The sequence below is a fragment of the Equus asinus genome, chromosome 3 (genome assembly GCF_041296235.1).
Source record: "Equus asinus isolate D_3611 breed Donkey chromosome 3, EquAss-T2T_v2, whole genome shotgun sequence".
NCBI classification, from domain to species: Eukaryota; Metazoa; Chordata; class Mammalia; order Perissodactyla; family Equidae; genus Equus; species Equus asinus.
This window is the reverse complement of record NC_091792.1, coordinates 34,065,173-34,081,377: the sequence shown is the minus strand read 5'-3', so window position 1 is coordinate 34,081,377 and position 16,205 is coordinate 34,065,173. Positions and strand designations below refer to the sequence as shown.

Below are 16,205 nucleotides of genomic sequence, written 5' to 3'. Positions count from 1 at the left end.
AGTTTCTCTTCATTGTGAGTATTCTAATTTTTCCCCCAGTCAATCCAAGGACACCCTAGTTTGTACATGATTCATGTGTATTTGAATTTAATAAAAACTAAGGAAGCATAGCTCCAAAATAAAATAGATTAATAAGAAATACTAATATGCAGAGTTTAGTGTAGTGTAGTCTGTAATACATTTGCAATATAGAATAGGTGATTAGGTTGGGGGCTGGGAGGGTGTCAGAAAAAAGAGGAAACATATTGGTCACATTCTGCAAAGCAAGGTGTCTGGGGGAAGCCAGCAATGTTCCTTTTGTCAGTTAATGCCTTTTTATTGCCTTCCTGTGATGTACCGTGAAATCTCAGGTCAGTGGAGGACACCTCACTTTTTCTCTCCTCGCCCAGACAATTCTGTAAAATTAGGCAGTTTAGGGCTCAGATACTGGGAAATACTTCCTGAAGATGGGGATTAGTGGCAGCCTGTTATGTATCTCTTTCTTACTACTTTGATGTTCTTACAACCCAAAATAGACATCATTATCATTTTTCCCCCTCTGGCTTATGACAATAATTTCACCTAGAGGCCTGATTCAGTCCCTTCTCTCAAATCTGTTGTTCAACATGTAGTCTTTGTGATCAAGATATCAGAGTGGAGGAAATGACAGTAAGGTTAGGAAATGAGAGGCCAGATTAGGGATAGGACTTCAGGTCAGCAGAGGCCATCAACAAAAACAGGCAGCAGCAAAGCTGTTGTTGGGGTAATAAGAGAGCTTGTTTAGAGGCCTCTACAAAGCGTGCTTTTCCTGGAGTGAAAAGAAACCCTCGCTCCCCACACCATCCCCCAAGCAGAAAAGGAAATACTTGTGATGGAACATGTCAGAAGTAGAATTTCCAGACTCGAAAGGTGTATTTTTAGATAGATCATTCTTTTCAAGTTGCTTGGTTAAGCTAACCAGTCTTGCTTGTACCTGTCTTAGTAAAGCAGCATTTTTGGAGTGCCCTAACTTCATTTCCGGAACCCTTCTGGTTCTGTCCATTCTAAGTGGTTCATTGCATGTAGAGACTCAATTGACTCAATGAATAAATAATAAGGTTATTTTAAAGTTTACACTTGGGAATATTTCCTTTTAAAATGATAGGTAACGTGTGCATTAAACAATTCAAATAATACAGAAGAGTATACAATGAAAACAAAAGTTTCCCTTCCTGACCCCTTCCTTTTAATCCACAATCCTTTAAAGTGAACCACTTAATGGTTTCTCCGGTATACTTCCAGACAGTTTTCATACAAATAAAAGGATATAATTTTTTTCTGTCATTTATTCTTCCCGTTATTCCAGCTTCCTCCTTTTTTTCTTTCAAATGTTTAAAAGCAAATCCCAGACCTCATATTCATTTGCTTGTAAATATTTCCATATATACATTTCCAACAGATAAGGACTTTAAAAAAAAAATAGCCACAATAACTATTATCACATCTAACAGGAGCAACAATTGTTACATGATACTATGGAACGCCCGGGTTATAATCAGTATTTCCTCAATTTTCTCAAAAGTGTCTTTTATGGTTGCTTTGTTCAAATCAGGAGCAAAATAAGTCTCACACTTTGCACTTGTTTTACATTTCTTTTAAGCGTCTTTTCATCTATACCCCTTCCCTTTTTAAAATTCCATTTACTTGTTGAAGAAACTTGGTCATTTGTCCTGTAGAACTTCCCACGTTCTGAATTTGGCTGACTCCATTCTCTTGGTGTGTTTAATGTTTTTTTAAAATCATCTGTATTTCCAGTAAACTGCTAGCTGTATGGAGGCTTGGTTAAATTTTTTTATAAGAATATTTCATAGATGGCTTATCAGAAGGCACAGTGTCTGTCCCATTTTTAGTGACAAGATTAACCAATGGTTTTATGTGTTTATCCATCTTTTATAAAGTTCCCTATTAGCCTTTCACCTAATGGTGTTAGCGGCAGTTGATTCTCATTTCTTAGAAAATAGAATCACCCTAACGTACAGTTTCGTATCTTGCTTTATCCACTAACTCTAATATCTTGGACATGTTTCTGTATCAGCATCTATGGATCTAGCTCATGGTAAAAAATGGCTTCATATATTTTATTTTATGAGTATATTACAAGTTATTTAATCCATTTGGGAATATTTCTGATCCCTCATTAAAAAAGGAAAGTCTGAGTCCTCAACTCTACTTGCTTTGATTTCCTGTATCCCCGAGTTGTAGAAGCTAGTGTGGCACTGAGCAATATAAGTTGATAGACCAGAGGTGTAGCAACACAGTGTCACAACAGAGACCCTTTCCTGTGGGAATGGCGGAGGAGAGAGTGATCTTAGCTTTCCTTGGAGGAAGTAGTTGGTTTATTTGCTTTCCTGAGAAATTGGAGCATTTGTGACTGCCTGGTTGTAGCTCTTCTCAAAGCGGGTGATGGGGCCCAGTCACGGTGCAGACGAAGGCAGCGCATCTTGTTAGTGGCAACCAGCAGGACAGAAATCAGAGGGAGAGCAACTCTGGCCCTAACACCCCCTAATGGCCAAATGGCAGCAGCATCTGCTCAAGCCATAACTAAACAAGTCAGCAGGAGGATCCTAAAATTTGTCTCATGGTTTGTGAGGTTTATGATGGCTGTTTGGTTTTCAGTGTGGAGCAGTGTGTTATTCTCTGTCTCATTTATTTGTCTTTCTTTCTTGCTGTCTCCCAAGTACAGGAATTCAGATAGGAACTCGAATCTGGCAGTTTCCTTCAGGAAACAAATCCCCTGAAGTCAGGCTTCCCTGGGCTGAGCTAGGACAGGCTGATGAAACCCCTTGGCAGATGCCCTCTGAAGTGTGGGATGGCCTTTGGAAATAAGACTTTCACAAGGCAGGATGATCAGGTTTTGAAAAATGGAGCCCAGATGGAAGTAACAAGATGGACGTGACTTCTACCTCAAGAAAACCCGTAGTAAAAACTTCCTCATGGATAAAGTCTTAGAATTGCCTAGGAAGAAAGTCAATTCATTTTTAGTGTTTTTTTATATAGCAATGCATGTGAAACAGTGCTGGATGCAATGTACCTTTTTGTTTTCCTTAATTTTCCTGTCTTTCTCCTTCTTCCAAGCCTCAGAAGAGGAAAGCGGAAAGCCTTTCCAGTGTCCAATATGTGGTTTGGTTATAAAAAGGAAGAGTTACTGGAAGCGGCACATGGTGATTCACACAGGTTTAAAAAGTCATCAGTGTCCGCTCTGTCCATTCCGGTGTGCTCGCAAGGACAATCTCAAATCCCACATGAAGGTAAGCCAGCTGCGGAGAGGCCTCACAGAGAGGCAGGCACAGCCAGGGCTCTTGCACACAGTCTGGTACAGGAACCTTCTAAGCAGGTGAGGGGTCAATGGTGGAGCCTAGGGATGACAGTGCTCATTGTCGCAAGGTAGAATGCAACGCAAATGAAGCACATGGAAGAGTCTCCTTGTAAAGGTCTTCACACCCATTTTACAACCAAGAACTTAAAGGCGGAGAGAAGCTTCAGTATCCAAATAATATCTGGTGTGGAGGCTTCCTTTCCCACTGGGGACCTAGAGTGTAGAGCCATCCTTTCCCATTGGGGACCTGGAGTGTAGAGCCATCCTTTCTTATTAGAGACCTGTAGTGTAGAGTCATCCTTTCCTATTGGGGAGCAGCAGCTAAACTTGGCCTTGGATGGTGACACATTTTTGGGGCACTCAGAAGAAGAGTTGCGGAAGAGCAAGAAGCAGGGAAAGACAAGTACAGGGAGGAAGAGGGTGCTTGCACCTGCTCCGCTTCTGAGGGACTGTCCCCTCCTGTTGTTGCTTTGCTTTCCAGCTTACAAACCCAGAGGAACACCCAGCAACACCTTATAGGACATGTGAGGATGTTGAAAGACACCCGGGCTTTAACTGTCACCCTGTGGGAGGCTTTGGGGCCATTCCTGACAAGACTGAGTCCTTCTGAGGCTGTCAGTGTTTGACTTGTCATACTTCCCAGGATCATGCTTAGCAAACATCCAAGGCCATTGTTTTCTGTGTCCTAAAAGAACAGTTGGGGGGCTTGTGCCTGTAATAAGCATGTAGAGAATTGACTAGACCCTATGAGTCACTCTTATGTGAGATGGGGGTAAACTTAGTTATCTAGAAATCTTTTTTAGCAGACCCCATTAATACTAAGAGTTGTATCTCAAATTCAAGGAGGAAACTCATAAGATCAAAAGAACATGACTTTTGAATTGGTTAGACCTGCATTTAAATCTTTTTGTGCAATTTACTAGCTAGGTGACCTTGAGCAAATGAACCCTTAGACTCTCAATTTTCTTATCTCTTAAATGGGAGTGATAATGTTTGTCTGGAAGAGTTATCATTAGTGTTTAAGGAGATTATATTAGCCAAGTATCTGACACAGAAATGTTCAATGGTAGTTATTTGATTTCAGTAACTATTGTGGAACACCTTAATAATAACTACTATCATTTCACTGTTATTTTCCACATGATTTGGCTGTTGACATTGTTTATAGTTTTTACTTTCCTGCCATAAGAAGTATAGTGTATGTACATAATTAAGATATTTGCTTTTTTCAAAATCTTATAGTCTAATCCTTCTGAAGAAATCGGTAATCACTCTTTAGAGTTGTAGCTCTAAAAAGTGTGATCAGACAGAACCTCTACTGACTTTAGTAAATAGTTTAGAAGATTAAAAAAAAAATTAAATCCGTGATGTAATTTGTTTTCTATCATTTGTCTTTTTCTCCTGGGAGTAGCATGCCCTTCATCTTCAGAATCCATTTAACCAGGAGTTCTGGTTGGTTGAATTTTACTGAGTCTCCTTAGTTTTTGCTTTTACCCTCCTCATCCTCTCTCACCTCTTCCCAAAGTAAAATCTCATATTTTACACCTGCAAAATGGATTTCATTAGCAGGATGAGACTTAAAAGAAATGCCTTTCAAACTAAAATTTGTTTTCGTTACCATGTCCTTACGCTGTGTTTAGAAATCAGGTCTGGCCAATTTAAAGCTTCAATGAGCAGAAAACTCACATCTAGCCTGACACCTTGTAAGCTTGGTTTCAACTCAGGGTCACTTAAAACAACCTATTTATAAACCCGTGGAAAAAGAGCTGGGTTTTCAATAGCAGGATCTACTGACCCGGAAACTGCAGGGAGAGAGTGGGGTGCCTTGATGATACAGACGGTCGGCCATGACAGTGTTACAGATGAGCGCTGCGAGGGCTCTGCGGGTCGCGGGGTCTTAGAATGCTTTCAGAACAAATCAATAACCAGTACAATAAAGCAGTTGTGTGAAATTACTACTTTATTCAAACTCATGGTGTCCTAACCTGTTGAGCTTCGACTCCAGCTTTTGATAAGGGAAGTGCGAGAAGGGCTCGTGTAAGTTGAAGTTTATCAATGATATATTCTTTCTCTGCTTTCCACCGCACATAGGGGCCATTTTTTTTCTTTAATTAAAGAAGTGATGATTTTATTTTGGTTAGACATGCTTGAGTTTTGCTGAATTTTGCAAATACAGTCTACGTAGAAGTATAATGGCTGTGGTCTTGTGAATAAATACTTTGTACTGCATTCACCAGAGATGACAAATCTGGATAGAGGGTTTTCTAAAGTGAATTCTGCCTAAGAAGTGGGGGCAGGAGAGCCTATAGATTGAGATCCCAAACTGTGTGGTCAGAAAAACCTTAGTTAAAATCTTAGTTCCGTGACTTTTAGTAGTTATGAGATATTGAGCGAATCATTTAACCTCTCCAAGCCTCCGTTTCCACTCATGGAGATAATAATCATCCGATCTATCTCAGGGTGTTGTTATAAGGGTTAAATGAGATAATGGACATGAAGCACTTAAGGTAATGCCTGGCATGGAGAAACACTCAGTAAATGTAGCTAATATAGTAATTTTTATCCCAAAGCCCTCTGAATATATATTAACATTTACCTTTGGAAATAAATTAATAACATGGTATAAAAAATTACTCCAGATGCCACTGCTTTTCTCTTTTTGTGATATATCTTGAGTGTTGACAATTTAGAAAAACTGATAAACAAAAGGAATATAAGATTGACTCTCAATCCCATCACACGGAAATAACCATTATTATCATTCTGATGTATATCCTTCTACATTGATTATATAGATTTATTTAAGAAAAAATGGCATTCTACCTTATTTGTTCAACAGAGCAGTATTTACCGTGTTCCTATTGGGTGCTAGGCACTGTATTTTCTTTGAAGCCTGCCTTTCCTCCTTAATGTCTCGTGCACATGTTTTTATGGCCAGTCGCGGAAGGAGCTTGTAAATGACTCTAGCTTCCTCAGGGTTGTCTTCGATTTCCTTTAAGTCTTTTACAACTTTCCTGGATGAGTGAGTGTATAGGAATTAAGTGAGAAATTCGTGAGCTAAAATTGAACAGACAAGGTGAGGAGGATTGCTAAGATAAAGAACATTGATGAAGCAATGGCAAGAAACTGGACAAGCATCGGGCGCTGACTTCTCCTAGTCTCAGGCCCACCGTCCAAGGCAAGTCCCTCCCCTGCCTGGCCTGTCCCCACGCGGGGGATGGAGTTGGCGTTTCCCAGAGTCTCCTCACATTCCTCTGACTGCTGCCAGGAGATGGACCTAATGATGTAACAGCATCTTGTACTTCCCACCACTGAGGGTGGGTGATGTGCTGTTGGTGCAAAAGGACCAGTCCTTAGTACGTCTCCACCTGGCCTGGAAAGAATGATATTTAGACAAGCATTTCTTCACATTAGCAGACTGAGAGGGATTTTAAAGCCAGTACCAGGCTAAAGAGAATAAAAACTATAAGAGAAAGTGCTTTTCTATCAGGAGAGAAGGGGAGACACTGCAACCGGAAGACAGAGCTAATACTCCTCTCAAGGGCCAAGTGTGCTGTACAGTCCCTCCGGGAAGGTGTTGCTCAAATAAAATTGTAAAGTGTGAAAGTCAGCACCACGTCCACTGTTTTTCCTTTAAGCGGTCACTAGTTTTTCCACAACTGAATATAACAAGGCCAAGATCTGGTGGAAAAGAAGCCACGTAAAATACTTGCACACAGATTCTTTAATCCAGGGCTCCCTTTCGGTTTTAGAATTTGGGCTCGCTCTCTGTCCTTGTCCTTCTTCCAGAAGCTGCTTCCGGAGCTTCTGTTCCTGGATTAGCTCCTCTCCTCTCCTGGGTCAGTAGATATAAGGACCTTCTGAAATGGAATCTGCCCCACCGCCCTGCTCCCAGGGACGACGAAGCTCTCTCTGCCTTGTGACCTTTACCACCTGGTTCCCAGGCCTGCTTCTGGCAGCACCTGTCAGGGTCCCATGGGGCTGGGACCTGAGGCCCCCCAGGGTGCCTGCCTCTGTGTGAATCGAGTGGAGGAGCTGGTGGGGAATCTTCACGAGTCTGGGAGAAGGCAAATGAGCATGATCAGCCCCAGAGTGACATTCCTTTGTTGTGAAAGAACAGAGAGGGATGGTGTTAACGGCCAGTGCCAGTGACAAACGGTGTGCACCCCCATCCCCCAGCCTCCTGACCTGGCGGAAGGGAAGGCTTCTAATGAGCAAGGCTTTGCTGCAACTGAATTTCAGTTTATATGTTTGTTTCTGTTGAGAAAGTCATACTTTGGGGGACCCAGCATCTCTTCTGTTGTTTTTTTCAAAAAGCCACAGTGGGGTGCTGTAGCAACAGGATCTCACCATTAACTTTTAATTTCTTTGCTTTTGTTGGTCACTTAACATTATTTAAAAGTATGTTTTGGCTGGTGAATAATACTTTTGGATTGCATTCAGAATGCATAAACAGCTGTAATAAAACTTGCTCTCTTGGAAAGGAAGCCTACACAGAGGGGCCAGGTGGTGCCGTGGATTAACAAACTAGCCTTTAACCTTTGTTAGACCTGGGTTCAAGTCCTGCTTAGATCACTACAGAGAGATGAGCGGTCAGTTTTGTTTTGGTTTTGAATTCCAATCACGTACTTGTTTATCCAGATCACACAACTCCCCAAATCATTTGGCCCAAATCTACACGATTGGCAGTTTCTACGCAAGGGAGGGCCAGTCCTGAAATAGCAGTGTGTAGCAGGTCAGCACTGAAGTACATTGGCAGAGATGAATGGGGAAGTTACAAGCTTATGAGCACCTGCCAGCTCGAGGCCTGGCTCCGGCCAACGCAGTGATTTCCTCACTTTTTCAAGCACTAAATTTGGTAGTGACGGGAAGAAAAAAAGTTTCTCGCAGTTTTTACAGGTATCGTGCATACAAGGCTGGAACTGGATTTAAAAGTCTGCATTCTTTCATTGCAGACATCAGAGCTGGAGCAGGATATGACCAAGTTTGGAAAAACTGGTTTCATCTTGCTGAGAATGGTTGGTGGGGATCAGACCTTCATTTTTCTTCCACTCTATTTTATTCGAATGTGATTTTGCTCAAGCCACTCACTCTGAGGTCTCAATTTCCTTGTCTATGAAATGGGACTACCCTGGAGACATTATTCTTCCACGTTCTTAATTGCCTAGAGAAGCATTTTGAAAACTGAAATTATGTTTGCAAAACACGGCTAATTCTCTGGGTGACAATAAATGGGAACATGCAAAGTATTATTATTGTGAGAGGAATTACTTGACAAAGTTACCTCTTTTGACCCCCAACTAGTAATTATGTAAGTTTCCATTGTGCTGGGTTTATGATATTTTCTCTGAAGACATCAACCGAGGTTGGATGACTAGAATATTTAGGAGGATTCTACCCAAAATGGCCTCCACTGGCCGATAGCATCTTCAGTTGTGAGCGTCACTCTAATACTTGAGTCTTAACCTACGTGGACCTGCTTTATGTTTAGGGATTGGTCTCATTACCCGGAGCACAGTGATGAAATGCTCCTCTGGTTTTTTATTTCCTGGGCCAGCCCTTTGTACTGTAAGGATATTGTGGATGATAGTGTGCATGTACAACAAGGCATTTGCCATAAGCACACAGTGGATAGCTCATTCTTCTTGCTTCTTCGTCAGGTTCATCAGCACCAGGACCGGGGAGAGACCTTTCAGTGCCAGCTATGCCCTTTCACTTCCTCACGCCACTTCAGCCTGAAACTCCACATGCGTTGCCATCAGCACTTCCTGAGGACAGAAGCCAAGGTGAAGGAGGAGATCCCAGACCCAGATGTCAAGGGATCTCCCCACCTCAGTGACAGTGCCTGCCTGGGGCAGCAAAGGGAAGGAGGAGGGACAGAGCTAGTGGGGACCATGATGACGTCCAACACTCCAGAGAGGACTAGCCAGGGTGGGGCTGGCATCTCGCCTTTGCTGGTGAAGGAGGAACCCAAGGAAGATAACGGCCTGCCAACCTCCTTTACCCTGAATGCTGCCGACAGGCCGGCCAACCACACAAAGCTGAAAGACCCCTCCGAGTATGTGGCCAACAGTGCGTCAGCATTGTTCAGCCAGGACATCTCTGTTAAGATGGCGTCTGATTTTCTCATGAAGCTGTCAGGTACTTGCATAGGGTTGTATTCTTTCTCTCTCTCTCTCTTTCTCTAGCAGTATTCTCATCTATAAAATGAGCTGGCAGGACTAGATGATTCCAAGGTCCCTTTAAAATTCGAGTAGTTTGCACTTTCCTAAATGTTCTCCTTGACGTTTTTTTTGCAGTCCTTTGGAAGTAGGCATTGCTGTGGTTTGGGTCTAGAAGCAATAGGGATTGTTGATTTCCTTCTGGTTTTTCCCCTTTACGGGTTCCTGTTGTGGGAGACAGGTGACATGGTAAGCCAGGTTGGTGGCAGTTCCTTGTCTGACTTTGGGCCCCATTTAACGTGTCTCTTTATTGGGTTTTTTAAAGTGCTTGCATGGAACATCTCATTTTGTGTTATTCCAGTTCTTTGTTGCCTTAATTTGAAAGTTTTAAAGGACAAATTTAGAGAATACTATTAGGAATTATAATTTTAAAATTTGAGCAAATAATAAAGATTATCTTTAATTTTTTTTCTAGTAGAAAATTTTTTATTGTGGTAAAATATACCTACCATGAAATTTACTGTTTTAACCATTTTTAACTATACAGTTCTTCGGCATTAAGCACGTTCACATTGTTGTGCAACCATCACCATCTGTCTCCTGAACTTTCTCGTCACCCCAAACTGAAACCTTGTACCCATTAAACAATCATTCTCCATTCCACCCTCCCCTCAGCCCCTGGTAACCAGTGTTCTACTTTCTGTCTCTATGAATTTATCTATTCTCGGTACCTCGTGTAAAGTAGAATTAAAAAAAAAAATTTTTTAACATTCTTTTCCCAACTGCTTTTTGGATAGAAGATGGAATGTAAGTTAGAAAAATTTATTATTAATTGGCATCACTTTCACCACCAAATTATACACGATTTTTTTTAGTTTTTGTCTCTTTTTGTTTGTTTGTTTGTTTTTTTTTCCAGTTTCTTTGATTAAATTGTGGGGTTGAAAAGGGGGTGTAGAGATGTTGAGGGAGCGCTGTTTTTCCTGACTTTTTTGGAATGCTAAACGTGTTGTGGGATCGTGCTGCTACTCATTACCTTTTTAAAAGTATGATTTTAAATTTTAAAAGAGATGTTGGCGGGTGGGGAAAGGTCGGCTGAGAATTGGTTCTGTCTTTCAGTGAAGATGGCAGTCCCCACGACGATTCCCAAATGCCATTTCAGCTCTTTGGAGATTGACAATACCCTTTTAAATGGAGAATAATTGGTCACCGCCTTCCTTTAAATGGACTGTGAGTCGCATTTCACTAAATGTCATTGCCAGGTGAATTGGAGGTTCAGCCTCACTCCCAAGTCCCTGTGCTCAGTGACACTTCAGTCAGGTCTTTTGCAATGTCCCCATCACCCCGGATCTTTGCCCCTCAGGAGAGTGCGACACTAGTTGGAAGAAATGAGGAGAGGTAGAGGATGGAAATGAGGCGTCACAGAAATGAACGGAGGAGCAAAGAGAGCAGAGACTGTCATGATGAGGCTCCCAACCTCCAGTGTGAGTGAGGAGGTCCCCCGCTGGAAATGACACAGTCACAGGAATTAAAATGCATCTGACTATGGCCCTGAAGAACGGGGGGCTCTCTATTCCTCTTCCCACCCCGGCTTCTCCCTCTTCCATCCCAATCTAGGGGAAAATGTGCTTTTAGAGACTTTGAGTTTTATATTTAAACATTTTTGAAAATATGGGTAAAATGCATGTTTCTCATTTTCCTTTTGCTGATCCTTCAGCATTTCACCTCCAGGGGATCTCTGGCTCTTTCTTCATGGTCTCTCTCACCAATATTACAGCAAAAGCGCCTCCTTTTCTGAGCTCTTCTAGTGCACTCCCAAGGGAAGGAATGTAAATTGCATATTCGCTTAGCACAGCTTAGAACGGAGGACATTTCCTTACTTAACAGACAGGGCAAACTAAGTAGGGGTGAGTAACTGTTAGTGAGGGGTTACTCCCTTTACTCCATGTCTCCAGGAAGTTTTTAAATCCGTTGGAAGGCGAGAGGGGATGAAGGAAGGTTTGGTCGTCGGTTAAAACACTGGTGCGTGATCCACTGCTCCTGCTGGGCTCAGCTCTGAGTACCTCACAGCAGGCTGTAATTAGCTCCAGACCCAATCTCAGGGAGCAAAAGATAAGGCCTGCGGCTGCTGAGAGCCAGGGCTGCAAACAGGAAAGACACAAGAGGAGAAGCCACTTGGTAGGTTGGGTGAAGGACTGCGCACCAAAGCCTTGCGTTGTGATCTGTTTTCTCGGTTAGCTATTGATGGGGACGTGTTTACGGTTTGGCAGTCAGAGTATTTACTGACTGATCAATTGGCATAAGAAAACAGATAGCAAATGCACACTATTTATGCAGAGGGCCCATGCAGCTATTTTATGGTGGCTTACCAGAGGTCCTGAAACCTGACTTGTATGCACTGTTACCTAGCAACCTGTTATAAAGTCACCAGGGAGTGAGATGCATCGGTAATTTTTTGTGTGTGTGCATATTTGGATGTAAATGTAAACTTGGTGGCGGTGGCAATGGAGTCCCCGGGAGGAGAAGATATATTAAAAGGAAAAGAATACATTTTCTGAAAGGATTTTTTTTCGTTTTTATTTCGCTAACTTTCTGGTTGGTCGGGTCCTATAATTGATAACTGCTGTCACTGTGGTGCTCCACCTGGCTGTGTCTGTGGCTATGATCCCGGGACCCAAAGACCAAATCCTAGGGAGCTGCTGCTGAGTTTCTAGCTCTTTCCCTCAGCAAATGTGGTGTAGCAGTGGTTAGCATCGGGCCTTGTCCCTCAGCGTCATAAGGGCGCCATTGTTCTTGCGACGAAATTTTTGAGCTGGGCTCTACGTGTGCACCTGCTGGAACCGTAGGGTGCCGCTGATCGTGGCACCAACTCTGTGAGTCTCTGTGCCGGCCACATCACTGTCTGCAGAACTGGAGCACAGTGACAAATTCAAGCATGTACATGCCTACTTGTTTCCAAACGAGAGATGGAAAACACTTGAGTCTTTCTTGCTTGCTTATTAAGGGGGGTTTTCTTGCCCCTTCAACTAAAACCAAGCATAAAGATGACTTAAGGGAACCCAGTGGGATTAAAAATTGCTGGTGGAATGCTGTTTTAAAAGGACTCTACATCCTTCGCCCACCCCCACCCCTGTTTTGAGGTTTTCCCAGGGTATGTGATTGTGAAATCAAACCCTTTCTCCAGGCCATCAACTGTTCCTCTGCCTGAGTCCACCCTTTAACATTCCTTGGTCCTTCAAGATTAATGTTGTTCCCGAGAACCGAGGCTCCCAGGCTCAGCACCATAATTGATTCAGGGAAGAGGATGGGGCAGCCCCTGCTGCTGGCTTTCTGGGCTGACAGAAAAAATAATTCTGTAAACTTAGGTCAGGGTTTCAGCCTAGGATGTAGGCCCTTGAGGGCTGCAGCCCCACATATTGGTACAGGTCTTTCTCGGGAGCCAGAGACCTAACACATGTCAGGGCAGGTGAGCCAGTGGTCTTGTGACTGGGGTGTTCAGGGGAGAGGCGCTTACCCAACCATGGAGCACCCAAGTTCCTACTGCTTCTGGATCTTCCCTCCCTCATCCAGCAGCAGTTCTAACCTCAGCTGCGCATTATGCTTACCTGGGGAGTTTTTTACAAGTGCCAAGGCCCAGCCCCACTCCCAGAAACTGTGATTTAATTGGTCTAGGATAGGGCTTTGACACTGGTATTTTCTTGAAAATCTTCAAAGGATTCTAATGTGCAGCCAGGACTGAGGCCCACTGATGTGGAATTTAAACTTGGTACAGTTTTTTCAATACAGCTATGGTTTTCTTCAGTACAGTTCTCTTTCTTTGCTTTCTATCTCAGACCATGGAAAGGGGCCTGGTGGTGTGAGATGGGTCTAAGGCCTTCACCATAGGTCAAGGTTGGCGTGAACCAGAGGCCTGGGTGAGTCATGTCCATTAAACCCCATGTTCTACCTCGTGAGGCCTCATGACAGGAGAGTTAAAAGAAGCGTCTTAATATTCTCCATTTAGAACTAGAAAGTCTCAAGACTCATCCAGAGCATTGAGGAGCTGAGAGTATCATCATTAGATGCCTGATTAAAAGTTGCCTGCAGCAGCCTTATATCATTTCTCTTTCTGAAAACTATACTTTTCAAGATACAAAATTTAATTCTAACTCTCCAGATTATAAGCAAGCAGTTGACAGAAACTTGGCACCTCATTTGTTGGCTGGGAGTATCTTTTTGTCTCTGGTTTTCCAAAATAAAAGATACAAGTCATTTCAACTATTTTTAATTTAGAAACTGGCAAAAAGTGTTATACTGTCTCCCACATTATATTAATTTTATAAAATTGAGTCCAAAATAATCTTAAGTAGGAGAGATGGATTTTTTTAAAGCAGTGACTTACAAATGGGTGCAGGCTGAATTGTTCCAGAATTATTAGGAGCTCAGCCATCAAATAGCCAAGTTTTTCTTGTATAAATGAAGGGGAGCTGGTGAATGTGTTTGTGTCATATCTTGCCGTTTCCCATAGGCCTTTGTTCTGCTGCTTTTGTCTATTTCACACAATTGTATGCATCTGTGGTTACAATGCAGTTAGTCTAGAAATGGCGCTGTCTTATCCTGTGATACCTTTGTTTGTGCTGCTGGAGAAGGAGGGTTGGGAGAAGCCCAGTAAAACAGGGTGTCCTTATTGCCTGATGGCTCTGATTTTCTTTCTCTAAAACATTTGAACAAATGAAGCTTCTTGCAAGTGAATCCATCCTGGTGCCGTGCACGCCCTAAACTTCAGGGCCAGGGCCCAGGGGCTCTCCTGCTCTCCACCTCCAGGTTTACCATTCCCTGTTGGGTTACTTTTGACAGCCTTCCTCTGCATCTTCAGTTGGCTCTTCTTTGTCACCCTGTCTTGTTTTTCTCATGATGGGCACTCACTGATCATGTGACTCACTGATCCAGGGGTCAGCAGCTGCTTTTAGGGCCTTATGTGTACAGGCAGCCTGAATGCCTTTTTGAAACCCTGCATTTCATTGAACCCGGTGGTGATTCATAGGAGAGGGAGAGGGTGCCTGCTGTTTTTCAGTGACTCCATGAGGCAAGGGCTGATCTGAGTCACAGGAGGGAGCAGGTGGCATTACAAGAAGGTGGGGCCTGGAGTTACACATACATGTACCAAAACTTCCATGGATGGAGTCTTTGTGACATTTACTCATTGTTTATTATTTTCCCTTAAGAATCACTGATATGGTGCTTACTCTGTACCATTTAACTCATTTGAACTTCCTAACAACCCTACAGGTAGGTAGTATTAGTATTCCCGTTTTACAGATGAAAACTGGGAAATAGAGAGGTTAAGAGACTTGCTCAGGTTTACACAGCTAATGAGTGGCAGAACTGGGATTCTCGTCCAGGAGGCCTGGATTCCGGCGTTCCCTCCCCCAGGCCGCCTGTACCCCAAAACACAAAGTAAGGAAGCAGCAAAACCGGGACTTGGCTCTGGTGTCTGCCCTTGTTTGTTGTTGCAGAGTTAGCCAGAATCCCCAGCGTAGAGCCATTCTCTGAATGTCGTATGTTAGACACCATTGGAAGTTGCATGAATACTTTTAGGCTTTTCAGGACTTATTTACAGTAACAGTAAGGCCAACTTTTATCTCTGTAGAGCTTTATAGTGTACAGCATATTTCCAAATACAGTCTCGTAACAAGCATGTAGATGAGGAAACCAAGACTCGATATGAATGACTGTAAGAGAGGCATGACTGGAATCCAGATCTTTCTTTCCTCACTGTGCTGGATAGAGTATATACCTAGTTCTAGAATTGCCCTGAGAATAATTTTTATCTTGGTAGACCCTTGGGGAAAATTTATCAAGTCTATATTTCTGAAAAACTGAATTCAAGTCATTTTCTTTCTTCCCTCAGAAACCTATTTTCTGGGGCCAGCCTGTTGGCATAGTGGTTAAGTTCACACACTCTGCTTTGGCGGCCTGGGGTTCATGGGTTCGGATCCCGGGCACAGAGCTGCACACTGCTCATCAAGCCATGCTGTGACAGGCGTCCCACATAGAAGAACTGGACGGACTTACAACTAGGATGTACAACTACGTACTGGGGCTTTGGGGGAAAAAAAAGGGGGAGATTGTCAACAGATGTTAGCTCAGGGCCAATTTTCCTCACCAAAAGAAAAAAAATTTTTTTCTTCTACTTACTACTGTTGCTACTATTGTTCCTACTTCTACTGCTATTATTATAAGTGTTATTACTAATCAGATGTGTTTACAGTGAGCCAGGCACTGTGCCAACAACTTCATGTAATTTATCATTTAACCCTCCCATGGCCGTATGGGCTCAATGATATTAAACCTATTTTATAGATGAAGAAGCTGAGGCTTAAAAGGATTCAGCTGCAGGGGACAGAATAAAGATTCAGCACTGCCTAACTGCACAGCCTTGGCTCATGACCGCTTAATTAGCTATTACCTAATTTTTTTCTCAGTTGAGCCAACTGTCTTTTGACCTCCGTCTGCCTCACTGTTTATTTTCCTTGGCTTCGAACCATGGCATCATTTTTAATGCATGCTAATTCAGTCACTAATCTAGTTAAATTTTTTGTGTCTTCAAAATATATCTATAATCCGTCCCTTCACATGCAGCCTTTCCTGGCCATCACCTCACACTAGACAGCTTGCCCCTCCAGCTCCCTCCCTGATGCCTTCTCTACCCGTGCTGCGCCACTCCAAGCCCT

The 16,205-nt window shown here is 42.9% G+C and overlaps 1 protein-coding gene across 11 annotated transcripts in view; it reads left to right on the top strand.

Annotated features, from left to right (window-relative positions):
- ZNF827 (zinc finger protein 827) overlaps positions 1-16,205 on the top strand; it is a 163,537-nt gene that overhangs the window by 39,542 nt on the left and 107,790 nt on the right. For 9 of the 11 annotated variants that reach the window (XM_044767168.2, XM_044767172.2, XM_044767171.2 and 6 more), the window contains exons 3-4: positions 3,094-3,266; positions 8,995-9,475. In XM_044767168.2, coding sequence (XP_044623103.1) covers positions 3,094-3,266; positions 8,995-9,475 — 654 coding nt within the window. The remainder of the gene's footprint in view (positions 1-3,093; positions 3,267-8,994; positions 9,476-16,205) is intronic. The other 2 variants (XM_070504846.1, XM_070504842.1) reach the window with 1 other exon arrangement.